The following is a 15,407-nucleotide window of genomic DNA, read 5'->3' on the forward strand; positions in this document are numbered from 1 at the left end:
CTCACTATCGCGGCCTCTCTTGTTGCGGAGCACAGGCTCCAGACGCGCAGGCTCAGTAATTGTGGCTCACGGGCCTAGTCGCTCCGTGGCATGTGGGATCTTCCCAGACCAGGGCTCGAACCCGTGTCCCCTGCATTGGCAGGCAGATTCTCAACCACTGTGCCACCAGGGAAGCCCTGGGCCATTTCTTTTCTCTCTGCAAGGCTGTTCACCAAGGCCAAGGGTTTGGTCTGGACAGAAGGGTCATTTTTGTTTTCTCCATCTGTACTCTCAGCATCTAGAGGCCAAGGATTTGGACCTAAGGGGTGAGGGCTGGGGAAGGAGTGTCTGGGTGGGTGAACCCACATCCTCAGAGGAATGAGACCCACTGTGGGTGGGCATGTGTAGGGCTGGCTGCTCTGCTTCCCCTACAAAGGGATTATCATTATTAAAGGACACGCTGAACTAGGAGATGGATCAATTCACCAGAAGCCAATGGCAGGCGATTGGCAGCCCCCTAAATACATTTTGAACAGGTTCCCCAAGGCCGAACCCTGTTCCCTACCCGGACCAGGAGCTGAAGGCAGATGAGGGATTACAAAGGAGGCCAAGACATAGTTTCCTTTAAAAGGTTTTCATTTATTGGTCTTTTCTGAAGCAGTTAATTCTCTTTTCTTATTTAAAAAAAAAAAATGTGTGTTTCACTCAGAGTTATACCAAAGTGATTAAAATGAATCTTCTACTGGGGATGTAGCTCCCCAGATCAGAAAAAAAAAAAAAAAAAAAAAAAAAGTTTTTTTTTCCCCATGAACCACAAAAATAAAACCAAAGGAGAACATCAACAATCAAAAATAATCCCCAAATATCCAGGACAAAAAATAAAATATTTATTGATCTATCACAGCGAGACACAAAGAGATGGGCGGGGCAGGGGGGGAAATGCTCTGAAGTACAGTGGCTCCAGGGGGGGGACCGGGGATACAGTACTGCGTGGGGGGAGACCCAGTTTTGGGGGGAGATTCCTGCTGCCCCAGTCGGCACAGCCCCTCACAACCTGGGCTCAGGGCCCCTACGTAGGGGTGTGTGTGGTGGGGCAGAGGCAGGGCACAGGCTGCCATGACAGGTTAATCGAGTTGATGGTAGGGGCGCCCAGCCAGCTAGCGGTGCCGGGCAGCCAAATGGGGGCCAGGACGGATGGACGGATGGGCAGATGGGCGGATGAATTCCACAAGAGCAAGAGGGCTATTCCCAATGGGGGGAATCTTCCAACCTGAAGGTGCCCCAGACATGGGGAATAGCGACTGGTAGGGGAGAGTGGGCCAAGGGGGCCAAGAGATCGTGTGACCGAATCCAGCTTGAGGGTTTCGATGCTTGGGTACCAACTGGACCGCAGCCAGAGGGGGGTCCTGGTGGGCAGGGGGAGGTGAGACTGCCCAGGAAGTGTCTGCACCATCTTCAGAGGAGCCCCAGGGAAGGGGTTCCCTAAGGGGCTGCCCTTCCCTCCTCCCTCCCCGCAGGAAGAATGAGAGCACCAGTACGTAGCACCAAGTTCCCTTGGAGATGGAGTGTGTGGAGGGGGAGCTCCTGGGTGGGAAGGGGGTGGGGGCAGGGGCCAAGCCCACCCACCCCTTGCCTCTGAAGCAGGGGGCTTCCAGGGGCCCACTTGGCCACCACTCTCTTGTTTCCTTGCCCTGTGGATTTCCAAGGCCACCCTGCCTGCCCTGTTCCCTCCTGGGGTGGGAACTTAGGAGGGGGCATGGGATGGGGGTGGGGGGTCACAAAGGGTTTACATTCTCCACCAAGCAGTAGCACCAACGTTGATGAGGTCGTGAGTCAGGGGTCCTGGGAAGCTCACTTTCTCTTCCGGCCACAGGCTTTCCCCAGGCAGGCCCCAGCTGGGTGCGGGGAGGCACACGCAAGGGTCAGTCTTGGTTGCTTCTCAAGCCCTTGCCCACTCCCCCCAACCCCAAGCTGTTCTTAGCACCCACATCATCACAGCAGGGAACAGAGGCTCCAAGAAGCCACGGGAAGCCTGGACACGACCCCAGGCCCCTCTCTGAACTCTTCCGCTGTACAGACTCCCACTGGGCAGGTGGGTGGTAGCAGGACTCCTGCCCTCTTGAGCGGAGGGTCTGATTGGTTAACCTTATTTCAAATCATCAAGGCACCGAAGTCTGGTAGTAGGGCCTGGGGTAGCGCCTACCCTTGGGGGAGCTCGATGTGGCTCATTACTGCCACCTGGTGGCAACGAGCACCATCTTTCTCTCTCTCTGTGAAGCTCATCCAGGGTGTTTGTTGGGAAAGAAAGCCAACAAAAAGAAAGCTTGTGTGACAGGACCACAGGCACCAGCTGGTGCCTGACTGAGAGCTGGGCGCCCTGGACGAGGTCAGGCTGCTCTTGCCTCTGCCTCTCCCTGCCCTGGCCCGGGCTGTCGCATCTGCTCAGCGGGAAGCAGGTGGCGGGGGAAGGGGATCCCAGCCTGAGCTGGGCACAGGGGCGGAGCTGGGGCTTCTCTGGGTCTCTTTTGGGCATCGTTGGGAGATGCCTGGGGGGTGGTGATCAGACCCCCCACGCACACACTGCCAGAGGCACATCTGCATCTTGGAGCAAGGGTGTGGATCTGGGCCGCCTCTGCCCACCCTGCCGGGTCCACCCCTCTGACCCCCTGACTCCAGGGCTCCCTTTGTTGTCGCCTCCATTCTCTCTCTCCTTCTCTGCCCCTCCCAGCCCCTCCCTCCTCCTCATCCCTTCTCTTTCTCTTGGCTCCTCCTTGCAGGGGCGGGTGTGGGTACCAGGGAGGGAGGGGCTGCCAGGCCTGGCCTGGATGAGCCTGGAGGGTCCTGGGCCCACTCTCAGCTCTGCGTGTCTGTGTCGCAGGTAGAAGAACGGGTGGGTAAGGTGTCCAGCTCTGCCCCAGCTTCCCCACTCCCTGCCAGGCCTCGTCTGAGGTGCTGCCCTCTCTCCCAGGCTGATGGGTCCCATCACTCTGCCTCTGCCCGACACCCACCCTCCCACCCCCCGCCCACTTCCAGGGGCTGAGTCTCTACTCACCTTGGTATCCCAGGGCTCCCAGAGCCCCTCCATAGAGCTTGGGAGGTTTGCCTGTGGAGGGAAAGCCGGGATTGGGGAGGAGGCCAGGCCTTCCCGCCTCTCCCAGACACCCCACCCCAACCCCCCGCCCCTCCACGCGCCTCCATCTTGCAGCAGCGGGTTCCAAAGGCCTCTCTGACCCCGGCCCTACCCTCCTGTCCAACCTTGCTCCTTGCAGATGGCCTGCTGCCTGTGGAGGACTGAGCAGCTCTGCGGCGCCTTCTCCCACCACAGTCAGACCCTGGCCACGCCTCCCAGGGGCAGCCTTACCCCCCACTGACAGGCTCCAGGCTCAGCCTCCCTGACCACCTGCTTGAAGAGGCCTTGTTCTTCCCCTACAGTTTCTTTCCTTTTCTATGGGACCTTGTCAACCTCTCTGGTTAGACCTTAAGACCCGGGCTGACCCAGGTCCCTGTCTCACTCCTGGTGCCCAGTCGAGTGCCCGGCTGGGAGCCCCAGGACCCATATCCCCACATCCCAGGGTTGACTTCAGCTTCTGTGATTCCCCGTGGAGCTCCCTCGGGTCCCCACGCCAGAGGGCCAGCCCAGGGCCGTGGCTGCACTAGCCGCTCCCTCAGCAGGATCGACCCCCGCCCTGCGAAGGAGCTCAGGGCTCTGCTTGAACCGGGGCCCCTTGTTCTTATGATAGACTCACCACCGACTCCCAGGCCCCCAGCTCCGCCACCTACAAGGCAAGGAGAGGGGTCGTGAGTGTGCCCACCTCTGGGGTGCCCGCCAAGCCCTCCCGGGCAGCCTGGGCCTCGTCTGAGAGGGGCCAAGTTCTGGGCTTGGGTGTTGGAAGCCCTTGGCTTTGCCTCTATCAGTGACTGTGTGACCTTGAGCGTGTCCTTGGCACTCTCTGAACCTCAGTTTGCCACATATGAACGTGGTGTGTTGGAAAAGCTGATGCTCCCTGGCCCGGCACGGGAGGGAGAGGAGAAGGGGAAACCCAACTCTGTGCGATCTGAGGGCGTGGGGTACCCTTCGGGTCCTGGCTCAGCCCTTCTGAGCAGGAGATGAACCAGGGAAGGAGGAAGGATGGGGCTCAGGGCGGGGGAGTCTGGTCATACCTGGGAAAATAGGAGACAGTCCGAAGCCAGGCCTTGCTGCGACACCTGCAGGAGGGGTTTGGGGTTGGTGGGGGGCAGGGCCCACCCCAGCCTTGCCACCTATTGCCTCTCCGACTAGGACCACCTCCTCCCACCGCCCCCTCCCCACTGCCAAAGCAGCTTTCTTAACAAAGCTGGTGCCCTCCTGGCATCCTGGGGTGCGGCTCCATGGCCTCAGCTCGTCGGCCTGGTGTCGGAGGCACATGTGTCCGCCTGACCCTGAGGCCTGCCCCTCTGCCCAGGATGCCTCCTTTCCCGGACTGTCCCCTCCACCCTCTCGCTGTGTCCCTGTGCCAGATGCAGCTGCAGATCCCGGACTGTCCCCTCCACCCTCTCGCTGTGTCCCTGCGCCAGATGCAGCTTCAGATCCCGGACTGTCCCCTCCACCCTCTCGCTGTGTCCCTGCGCCAGATGCAGCTTCAGATCCCGGACTGTCCCCTCCACCCTCTCGCTGTGTCCCTGCGCCAGATGCAGGTAGGCAGCCAGGCCTCCTCCAGGGCCGGCCGAGCTGAGGATTTCACAGCGGAGGTGGTCCCTACCTCCAAGTGGGAACGGCCTGCCGGCGCCTAGGAAACCTCCAAGGCCAGCGGCACCTGAGAAGAGGGCAGATGGGGGTCAGGACGAGCCACAGTTTAAGGGACCCTGGGCATCCCCTCTGGGGTCTGGGGTCAGGGATCTCCCGGATGTGCCTTCAGGGGTATCGTGAGCAGGACTGAGGCCTGCGCCGGGGCGGGGACAGGGCAGTGGGGGTGGGGCATAAGCAGCCTGCAGGCCTGGGCAGAGGGAGGCATCGGGAGCAACTCACCATATTTGGCTGCTTTAGCAGCTGCAGCTGGGGACACACCTGGGGAGATGGGGAGCATGAGGGCCCAGGAATATCTCCTCCCTCCCCAAGTCATGTCCCCCTCCTGACCTGCTCACCGATCTGCCATCTGCCTACTGACTCATCCTTCCACCATCCCTCCACCCCGCCTTCATCCGTCCATCTTTCCAGAAGTCTTTATTAAGCTCCTACTGTGTGGCCAGCCTTGTGGAGTACACGGGGTAAGAGACTTCAGGCCAGGTCAGGTAGGGAGACACAATGATGACCCAAGAGAGAGAGAAATGTTAACATAAGGTCCACCATGATGGCAGAGACTTTGGGAAGGTAATTTCCCTCCAAGCTTTGCTTTTCTTCTCTGGAAAATGGGCATAACCATCTCTATCCTAATGAACTCCCACTTGAGGTGGTTGGGTGAATTGAAAGAGAGGGAGAGGACTGGGACACCCAGCTGCAAGGGGCAGCCCTCGCTAAGCCTGCTCAGGCCCCTCCAAATGCTGCAGGAGCCCAGAGAAGGGGGCGGTCATGCACTCACTGATTCCAGGGTACCCCTTACCTCCAAGGCCCGCAGCCCCTGGGACAACTCCAAGCCCTCCGACTCCGAGCCCACCGACTCCGAGCCCACCGGGTACCCCCAGCCCTGAGGAGAGAGCTGTGCATTAAGCCCCGCACGTGAGAGCAGCTGGTCTGTGCGCGGTGGGGTGCGGGAGGAGGTGGGGGGGGGTGGGGAGATCATCCCAGGACCCAGGTGGAGCCTGAGCCCCCAGGGCCTTGGAGGGCTAGTGGGGCCAGGAGGTGGGCCGGGCCCCTGGGAGACGATGCCCCTGAGGGCCTCAGGAACAGGTCAGGGAATATGTGCTCCATGGTGCGTGGTCAGAACCCCTCCCCTCCTGTCAAAGCCTAGAAGCCTGGCGGCAGCCCCCGCCTCAAGCCTGTGCTCACCAAACTGGGCGGCTTTGGCGGCAGCTTTGGCGGCAGCAGCCACAGCATCAGGTCCGGCTCCTGGGGACACAGAGGGGGCTCAGGGAGGGACTCTCCATGGGTCAGTCTCCCTCAATGCCCAGCCTGTCCTGGGGTTTCAACTCACCTACCACACCACCTGGGACACCGACTCCGCCAAGACCTCCAACGTCTCCAAGGGCCCCAGGCACTCCTGCTCCTGTGGAGAGAGGACAAAAAGTCAATCCTCCCCTTTCTGAAGGACGGGGTCTCCCGGCCCCAGGGCTACTAGGCAAGTAGACAGGTGGCTGAGGCCATGCGACCTAGTGGAAGGAGCATTGGACAGAAGTCCATAACCAGACACCTGGGTCTGAGGTCCAGCTCTGCCCTGACCCATCGGGCAAGGGCACACCCCCTTGAGCCTCAGCCTGCCTGTCTCCTCTCCTTCCTCCCGGCCTGGTGCTGGGACCTGCAGGTGGTCACAGTGGTGGCTGTGGCCACAGGCTGCCAAGGGTGGAGGACTAGTCTCAGGTCCTGACAGCCCTGGGTTTGAATCTGGTTTCTCCACTCATCATAGCTGTCACCTCTCTGAGCCGCAGAGTTGCATCTCTATAAAGGAGATGATGATCCTTACGCCTGCTCACCTATAGGTGTTTGAAGAGTGAAAGGACCTCTGAGTGTGAACCACTGTCCAGTACAGAGCTGCCAGGAGCGGCAGCAGCAGGAGTTACAGCTAGCGCTTTAGGGGGACACTCATGGTCCGTGTGTCACACTTATCAGACTGCTCCGGGCAGCAGGAAAGGTAGGTACTATTAGCCCCATTTCGCAGATGAGAAAATTGAGGCACAGCAGTGGTTAAGCAATGTGTTCAAGGTTTCATGGGCAGGAAATGACTTCGGAGCCAGAGCCCTTAACTGCTCTGTTTCCCTGGCAATGGCTGCCGAACTCAGGCCAGCAGAGCCGCCAGCGAGGAACAGGAGAGGGGCCTGTGGGTCATCAGTCCCGCCGTGGGCGGGGGCTGAGGAAGCTGGGATTTTCCGAGGTAGAAACTGGCCCCACGTGGACCGGCCAGGCCTGGTTGGCAGTTCCCTGGCGGAGGCCCCGGCCCAGATCCCAGGAGGCCGGGAATGCAAGGGGACATAGACAGTGTGGATCTGGCCAGGCGGGGCTGCCCGAGTGCCAAGTGTGGGGGGAGGGCAGGTCTGCCACGTCCTCGTGGCTCGTGGCGGGCGCAGTCATGCTGACAGGGAGGCAGGGGCCCAGATGAGGAGTCCTGGCTTTGCTGGGAGAGCAGCCCCAGCCCCTCCCTGGCCTTGGGCCCCATGAAACTGTCAGGGTCTGAGGGGTCTTAGGGACCATGGTCCTCACCAAAGTGAAACTGCCCCCAGCGGGGCTGGAAATGTGAAGAGCGGTTTTGGTTGTCCTGGGGCTGGAGGCACTCTAGGCATTTAGTGGGCAGGAGCCAGAGTCTGCTGAACCATCATTAATGCTTCCTAGAAACTGCCTTTTTCCATCCTGACCATCCCAACCCTGCGCTGTAGGCTCCAGGCACTGGGCCCTGGCCCAGGGGGAGGGGAGCTGGGTGACCAGGTGCTGTCAGGGATGGTGTGTGGGGTGCACTCACCGTACTTGGCAGCTTTAGCTGCGGCCAGGGCTCCAGGTACTGGGGAAAAGGGCAAAAGGAAGAGTGGGGTGGTCAGCAGCTGAGCTCTGTGCCTGGGGATTCTGCTTCCTCCAGGGAGTCCTCCTTGACTTCCTCAGCCTTCTTTGCTTCTCTCAAAGCCCTGAAGCTGTGGCTCTGCAGCCAGGAGCTCACCCAGCCAAGTACAGAGCTTCAGTGTCTAACTGTGCCTCTACCAGTCTGGTCTGGGGGTGCTTGAGGGCTGAACTGTGCCTCCTCCTTCCATCTGTCCCCTCCCGTCTCCTCTAGGCCCGGCGTGGTCTGCCTGAGGCTGGACATAGAGCAGGCTCAGTAACTAGTAGATGAAGAGCTAGAGTTCCTAGTGGCCCCCTTGCCACAGCGCACTGCTGAAGGGGCGCCAGGCTAGCCCACCCACACCACTGATCCCAGGGACCTCCAGCCTCCTTCCTTGGGTGGTGGGCTTCTTCTCAGTTTGGAGCCCTGGCACCCTTCCACTGAGGAGACAGAAACTCTGAAATCTGGCAGAAGAGGACCCTTCGCCTGGCCTGCCCACATCCTGTTACCCCAGTTGTCTCTAACTGCTCAGGAGAACCTAATGGAGAATTTATTGCACACCTCTGAGTGGAGGGGACGTGCTGGGAGGAGAGGTCTCCCTCCTCTGAGGTCAGGGGCGTTTCTGTTCAGCCCTTAGAAGGCCCCTCACCTGCACCTGCCCCAAATCCAGGAACACCAACACCAACTCCAAGTCCAGGAACTCCAACACCGGGTCCAAATCCGGGAACGCCGGCAGGAAGCCCAGCGGCAGCCCCTGGGGGAGATGGGGAGTGGGGTGGCGGCAGCAGGCAGGGAACAGGCCCTTTTTGGGGTGTACGGCTTAGGGAGCTGAGTCAGGCCCCAAGGGAAGGGGTCCAGACCCCCTTAATCTGCCCTCTACGCTGCCACCAGAATGGTCTTCCTAAAACTCTCATTGACCACCAAGTCCAGCCCTTCCCCAGGCTGGCATTCAGGGACACACACTCTGGACACCACTGCCCTTTTCAGCCTAACCTCCTGTTCCTCCCTTTTGGATGAACTCATTTGATTCTCCTAACAAGCCTCTGTGACAGGTGCCATCGGTACCCACACGAGAGGACAGGAAACTCAGAGGTCACTCAGCTAGTGTGTGGCTCAGGGCTCGAACCCGGGTCTCCCTCAGGCCAAATCTGCACTTCCAATCCCTCTGTCTGCCGCCTTGGGGGCCTCATGAGGCTGCAGGGCGGGCCTGAGATATGGCATGTCCTGGGGTCCAGTTTAGGCTTGGGTCACGCTGGGCCAGGCCTGGGCTTGTGGGGTGAGGAGAGAAGGCAGGCAGGGCACTCACGGAACTGGGCTTTGGCGGCCGCCTTAGCAGCGGATTTGGCTGCAGCTGGGGCCCCTACTCCTGGGAGGAGAGAGAGGGGGTTCAAGGATGGCGCCCAGGGAGCATTCAGAGGCCCCTCAGGCCCACTTGCTCACACTGCTTACCTATGATGCCACCGGGGCCAATGCCAACACCGGGACCCACGCCGACTCCGGGACCCAGACCGACACCGGGACCCAGACCAACACCGGGACCCAGACCGACACCGGGGCCCAGACCGACACCTGGGCCTAACCCTGCAAGACAGAGAAGAGCTCATCCTTAACCAAGTCCTGATCAAGGAGGGCAGAAGCTAATGGAAAGAGCAGCGGGCTGGAGGTCAGGAGCCCTGGGTCCTTAGCCAGGCACAGACTTGCTGTGTGACCTTGGACAAGTTACTTTCCCTTGATGGGCCTCAGCTTCTTCATCCCTAATATGAGGTCTGGGCAGGATCAGGAGTTCTTAAACTTTGGAGTTACAAGGGCCCCTTTGAGACTCCTGAGGGTGATGGAGGCAGACTTATGTAGTAAAGGGAGCTCTGCAAGACAGGCAGGACTGGCTTCCAAGCTCAGCTCGGCCACCATTTAGCTATGTGACTATGGGCAAGTCTCTTAGGCTCTTGGAGCCTCAGTTTCCACATCTGTGAAATGGGCATAAGAGTACCAATTTCATAAGGCTGGTGTAATGATTACCTCAGCAAATGATAGTTTCACAAAAAAGAGTTGTTTGTCATATGTGAGTTTGGGGGTCAGCAGACCTGAAGTTAAGATTTCTCTGGCTCTAAAGTGAGCTGTTGGGCTTCCCTGGTGGCACAGTGGTTAAGAATCCGCCTGCCAATGCAGGGGACACGGGTTTGAGCCCTGGTCCCGGAAGATCCCACATGCCACGGAGCAACTAAGCTCATGTGCCACAACTACTGAGCCTGCGCTCTAGAGTCTGCGAGCCACAACTACTGAGCCTGAGTGCTGCAACTACTGAAGCCCGTGCACCCTAGAGCCCGTGCTCTGCAACAAGAGAAGCCACAGCAATGAGAAGGCCACGCACCGCAAAGAAGAGTAGCCCCCACTCGCCACAACTAGAGAAAGCCCGCGCACAGCAACGAGGACCCAACGCAGCCAAAAATAAGTAAATAAAATAAATAAATTTATTTAAAAAAAAAATAATAAAGTGAGCTGTTTCGCTATGCCATATTCAGGAAGGTATGGGAACCTGGGGCTGCCAGGGTGGCCCTCAGATGAAGCAGGACATGGAGAACCTTGTCAGGGAGCAAGAACATGGCTGTCCCTTGGGGTAGGTGGGAGCCCAGAGGAGCCCAGCATTTGTTCCAGAAGCAGGGCAAGGCCCCAGCTGGACTGGGAGGCAGCAGTGGCTTTGGGAAGGGTAGGGGGTGTGTTCTGGAGGGCTCGCCAGCACCTGTTCTTACTTTGCCTTCCTAATCAGAAACCTCATCCACACCCCTCAAAGTGGTCAGATGGGCCAAAAGCTGTGAGGAAGGCCCACACCCAGAACATGACAGCCTAAGGAGGGGGGTCTGCCAGACCCCAAAGCAGGGACACAAGAGAGCAGTGCTCTAGGCTGAGGGTCGAAGACAGGACTGGCAGGGGGCTCACTTACCAAACTGGGCAGCTTTGGCGGCTGCTTTGGCGGCTGCAGCTGCCTGGATCCCTGCCCCTGGAGATGTGAAGAGTGTGGAGTGGTCCTCAGCACCACTTCCCCCTCTTACCCACCCTCCACAGTGGAAAGGCTTCTCAGAGACCACCTCTAGGGAACTGTCCCCTCACCCAGGAAACCCAGCGTGAGGCAGGCCCGCTCTCAGATGGCCCACCAGCCGCCCTGGGTACGTCCCTTCCCTGAGAAGCAGCTCTGAGACTGTGGCCTTCTAGCTCTGCCCATGGTGGAGGGCAGCCCGAAGCTGTCTCTCCTAAACCTCAGTCTAAAAGATTTCTGGAGCTTTCTGCTGAAGGTGATGTTAGTTTTTAAAAATCCTAATCACGTCCGTATCCAAAACTATTAGAGGAAGCGCCACATTTCTTGGGGGGAAACTCAAAAGGGGAATTTCCTCCCAGAAAGAAGAAGAAATGCAGAAGAGAAATCTTCTGGTGGGAAAAAAACAACCAAGGAAGGCTGTAAATTAATCTCATTGTAATTCTTAATCTCCTCCCCTTGGAGAAAGAGTGCCGGGAAAACAAAGGCTGACACAGGCCCTCCCACCTGATCAGAAACCAGAAAGGCCCCGTGAGGGGTGAATGAGGCCCCCCAACCCTGGTAGAGCAGAGTTCCACTGCCTATTGGGCTGACATCCTGAGCGTCCCCGGGGTAGGTAGGGGACTTGCCGGGTTCGCTCAGCAATCTGGAATCCCATGGGGGCTCTTCCCTCCAAACTAAGGGAAATTGCTTTGTCTCTACCCTTGTCTCTGGGCTCAGTCTTGTCATCTGTAAAATGGTACACTTGACATAGGCCACCTCCAGGGCCCCTTCCATGAGATAAGCCAAACCCATGTCTGGGTTGGGGACACAGCTCACCTGGTACCCCTACAGCGCCTGGCACACCTGGTATTTCTCCTCCGGCACCTGGCACCAGCCCTCCCAGGGCTCCTGCAGCACCTGGAGGGGTGAAGAGCATCCAGCTCTGCCCTTGAAGTGCCCCCTTCTTGGGGGAGCAGAGGGTGAAGGTAGGGGTTGCATAATGGCATAATGGTTGTGTATGGACGGGCACCTTTAACTCGCTGGTCTGGGGGAGATAAGCCAGGCACCAATGATCCTAATGGTGCGCAATTGAAAAGCGCAGAAAACTTCACTGTGGCTTTGGAAGATGGGCCCAGGGGCTTCCGACCTTGACCCAGGCCATTTCAGCCCTGGAGGCCCTAGTGTGAGGTTGCTCTGCCCTCGTGTTGGAGAATTGCTCTGAGCTTTGAGCCTGGGCCTTGCAGGAGAGCAGGGCTGTGGTGGGGAGGAGGGGAGGGCATGGCCCTGGGCGTGAGGACAGGCAGGGCTGGGGCACTTACCGATCTTGGCTGCCTTGGCGGCGGCTGCCTGGGCGGCGGCTGCTTGGGCTGCTGCTATGAGGAACCGAGAAAGAAAGAGACTCAGAAACCTTGCTGGATCTCAGCCAGGCTGTGCTGACAGAGCTCCTGCCCCAAAGGCACTGGAGACCCTCCCTGCGCTCTACCCCAACTCCTCCCTGAGCTCGGCGAAGCCCAGTCAACCCTCCCCCACCCCCACCCCCATCCACCAAGCCCCCACCCCTTCCCTGTTTCCCCCGCATGGAACTAAGGCTCACGGGAAAGGCCAGCTCCAGGAACACCTCCGACTCCGACACCGAAGCCAGGAAAGCCCCCAGCACCGACGCCGAAAGTGGGAATACCTCCAACTCCCACTCCGCCTCTGGCCCCTGCAGAGAGAAGAGAACCAAGTGGAAAACGATCACAATGAGAGAGGCTGGGAAGGGCTCTGGGGGACGCTGGACTGGAGAAGAGGATGCGAGCTTCCCCTAAGTCTGGTCCATGAAGGACAGGAAACCATGGGACACCTGGGCCCCCCACCAACTTCCTCCCTACTGACACCCCGCAGTGTGTCTCCAGCCCCTCTCTTCTCTGAACACTTGGGGAAGAGCCTCTTTGTTGAAGATGGAAAGACTGTACACAGGTCCCCTACCCCAGCCAGTCTTGGGCTCCTCTGAGAGGGTCCTGGCCAGAGCAGGGAGGGTCAGGGACACTGTCTCCACTGGGACTCTCCTATCACCCAGTCCCTTGGCCTCATGGTGGGAGACAACTGGGGGAGACATAGTCCTGGGGCCCAACAGGGCCAAGTCCCAGCTCTGCCAGTGACTTGCTGTGTGGCCCTGGGCAAGTCACTCCCCTTCTCTGGGCTGTACAACGGGGACTAGAAGATGACGGTCCTTTAGTTCTGGCAAGTAAAGGCCAGAATAGGGTGGGGCGGAGCTATCAGCACAGGACTCACCGAATTTGGCTGCTTTGGCTGCTGCTTTAGCAGCTGCAGCTGGTGACACAGCCCCTGTAGAGACCAAGGGAAACACAAATGCTCAGGAGAGAATGGAGCAGAGATGCGCTATATATATCCTTCTGTCCACCCATCTGTCTTTCAGTCCATCTTCTTTCTATCTGTTGAGCCAACACAGAGTGGTCCATCCATTTACTCACACATATATCTCCATCAGCCCATCTGTCCATCTGTCTATCCAGTCACCCATTCATCCATCTGCTGACCTTCCTGTATGGCTGTCCATTTGTCTATCTTTGGACCTCAATCTACCCACTCAACCACTTATCTCTCTGCCCACCCACACACGCATTTATCCATCCATCTATCTATCTATCCATTCATCTAAATATCTAACCAACCAACCATTTTGATTTTCTTTTTCTCGCGGCGCCCCGCGGCACGTGGGATCTTTGTTCCCCGACCAGGGATCAAACCCTCACCCCCTGCACTGGGAGCGCAGAGTCTTAACCACTGGACTGCCAGGGAAGTCCCCCATCCATTTTGTATTTGCTTTCTACCCACCCATTCATCTGCTCACCTACCCACGTGCTTATCCATCCATCCATCCATCCATCCCTCCATCCATCCATCCATCCATCCATCCATCCATCCTTCTAACCACTTATCTTGTCCCCCACCTGCCTATTCATCTCTCTTGTCATTTATCCATTTATCCCACCATCCACCATTTTACCTATATCTATCTATCCATCCATGTAACCACCCATCCTTGTATCTGTCCCTTCATCCACCCACCACCCACTCTCTCATCCATCAATTTGCCTACTCATCCACATGGCCATTCACCTACCTCCCTAGCTGTCCCTCTGCCCATCCACCCCCCCCATCCATCTATCCACCCATCTACCTACCCACCCATCTATCCACCATTTACTGAACACATATTCAGCTAAGGGCTGGGAACACAGAGATGAAAAAGACATGGTTCCTGCCCCCAGGAGCACACTGACAGCCAAAAGGTGAATTCAAGATGTTGCTGGCCGTAGTTAATTAGGAGGTGGTTATATCCCAAGGAAGAGAAGATGACCAAGGGTGTGGAGAGAAGAGGATAGAGTGGGGAGGTGTCGGGGAGAATACAAAAGTCTTGGCAATAATTTCAACATCTCTCTCTTACACACACACATACATACACACACACACACACACGCACACACACACACACACACACAGAGCCAAGCTCACCTGGTCCACCCATGATGCCCGGGCCCCCAATACCTGGGATTCCAACACCTGGGACTCCAACACCTGGGACTCCAACACCAGGGACTCCAACACCTGGGACTCCAACTCCTGGGACCCCAACACCTGGGACTCCAACTCCTGGGACCCCAACACCTGGGACTCCAACTCCTGGGACCCCAACACCTGGGACTCCAACACCTGGGACTCCAACTCCTGGGACTCCAACTCCTGGGACTCCAACTCCTGGGATGCCGACTACTCCTGGGCCAAAGCCTGGCGCACCAGGCACTAAGCCTGCAGCAGCGCCTGTGGAAGGAAAGGATTGTTTCCCTGGCCTGGACCCTGTGGGGACCTCAGAGGGCCTCCAGGGGCATGACTCTGGGGAGCTACAGGAGTGGCAGGTCCTGAGTGCAGGATCCCAGGTGAGCGGGCATTGCATCTGCATGGATCCAAGTCATCCGAGAGAAGGGCAGGGAAATGAGGGAACCCCGACAGAGCTCTAAGGGTGTGCATCTATGGTTGGGAAGAGCACAATCTAGCTCTGAAGCAGAGTCAGAACGCTCCTCTGGGCACCCAGGCAGCTAGGGCAGCAGCTCTGGGTGGCCCTGGGGGAGAGTGGGAGGAGACAGATGCTCTACAGGGTCCCTGCCCTCTGCTGAGTCAGTCAGTGGAGAGCACTGGACAGAGTCTCCCAGGCAGAGTGGCCAGAATGGGCAGAAGCAAGGAGGCATGACAATGACGCTTTAACTCACCATCCACCATTTTACCTATATCTATCTATCCATCCATGTAACCACCCATCCTTGTATCTGTCCCTTCATCCACCCACCACCCACTCTCTCATCCATCAGTTTGCCTACTCCTGGCACTTCGTGCCCCAGATGGACGAAGGCAAAGTCCATCCAGCCTTATAGGACTAGGGTCTCCAAGGTCCATGCAGAGGCCAGGGCTGGCCGGAGCCCCGGTCCTGCCCCCTGTGGGGACACTCACCATATTTGGCTGCCTTAGCGGCAGCGGCAGCGGCAGCAGCAGCATCTGGAGCCCCGGCCCCTGGAGAGAGAGCCGCAGAGGGTGAGGCCCTTCCCCTACAGCATCCTCAAGGAGACCCTCCACCCCCTGCTGGAGTGGACACGACCTGCGATGCCTCCGATGCCAGGAATCACGCCGGGCCCGCCAGGAATGCCAGCACCTCCAACACCAATGCCAGGGAGAACGCCGGCTCCTCCAGCACCTGTTAGGAGGGG

At 58.4% G+C, this 15,407-nt stretch overlaps 1 protein-coding gene and 1 pseudogene across 8 annotated transcripts in view; both read right to left on the reverse strand.

The window, feature by feature from the left end:
• Nucleotides 1–844: 844 nt before the first annotated feature.
• LOC132349902 (uncharacterized) lies at nt 845–1,745 on the reverse strand (annotated as a pseudogene).
• The window catches only part of ELN (elastin), a 33,377-nt gene continuing 18,814 nt past the window's right edge, over nt 845–15,407 (reverse strand). For 7 of the 8 annotated variants that reach the window (XM_059896194.1, XM_059896192.1, XM_059896189.1 and 4 more), the window contains 21 exons: nt 15,299–15,394; nt 15,154–15,213; nt 14,197–14,469; nt 12,919–12,972; nt 12,239–12,349; nt 11,964–12,017; nt 11,482–11,562; nt 10,573–10,629; nt 9,084–9,215; nt 8,941–9,000; nt 8,284–8,388; nt 7,563–7,601; nt 6,087–6,158; nt 5,942–6,001; nt 5,556–5,639; nt 4,985–5,023; nt 4,719–4,772; nt 4,141–4,185; nt 3,726–3,755; nt 3,032–3,082; nt 845–1,874 (listed from right to left, as the gene is read on the reverse strand). In XM_059896194.1, coding sequence (XP_059752177.1) covers nt 1,831–1,874; nt 3,032–3,082; nt 3,726–3,755; nt 4,141–4,185; nt 4,719–4,772; nt 4,985–5,023; nt 5,556–5,639; nt 5,942–6,001; nt 6,087–6,158; nt 7,563–7,601; nt 8,284–8,388; nt 8,941–9,000; nt 9,084–9,215; nt 10,573–10,629; nt 11,482–11,562; nt 11,964–12,017; nt 12,239–12,349; nt 12,919–12,972; nt 14,197–14,469; nt 15,154–15,213; nt 15,299–15,394 — 1,601 coding nt within the window. In that variant the 3' untranslated portion in view covers nt 845–1,830. The remainder of the gene's footprint in view (nt 1,875–3,031; nt 3,083–3,725; nt 3,756–4,140; nt 4,186–4,718; nt 4,773–4,984; nt 5,024–5,555; nt 5,640–5,941; nt 6,002–6,086; nt 6,159–7,562; nt 7,602–8,283; nt 8,389–8,940; nt 9,001–9,083; nt 9,216–10,572; nt 10,630–11,481; nt 11,563–11,963; nt 12,018–12,238; nt 12,350–12,918; nt 12,973–14,196; nt 14,470–15,153; nt 15,214–15,298; nt 15,395–15,407) is intronic. The other variant, XM_059896186.1, reaches the window with a different exon arrangement.

Source organism: Balaenoptera ricei, chromosome 15, assembly GCF_028023285.1.
Source record: "Balaenoptera ricei isolate mBalRic1 chromosome 15, mBalRic1.hap2, whole genome shotgun sequence".
Lineage (NCBI taxonomy): Eukaryota > Metazoa > Chordata > Mammalia > Artiodactyla > Balaenopteridae > Balaenoptera > Balaenoptera ricei.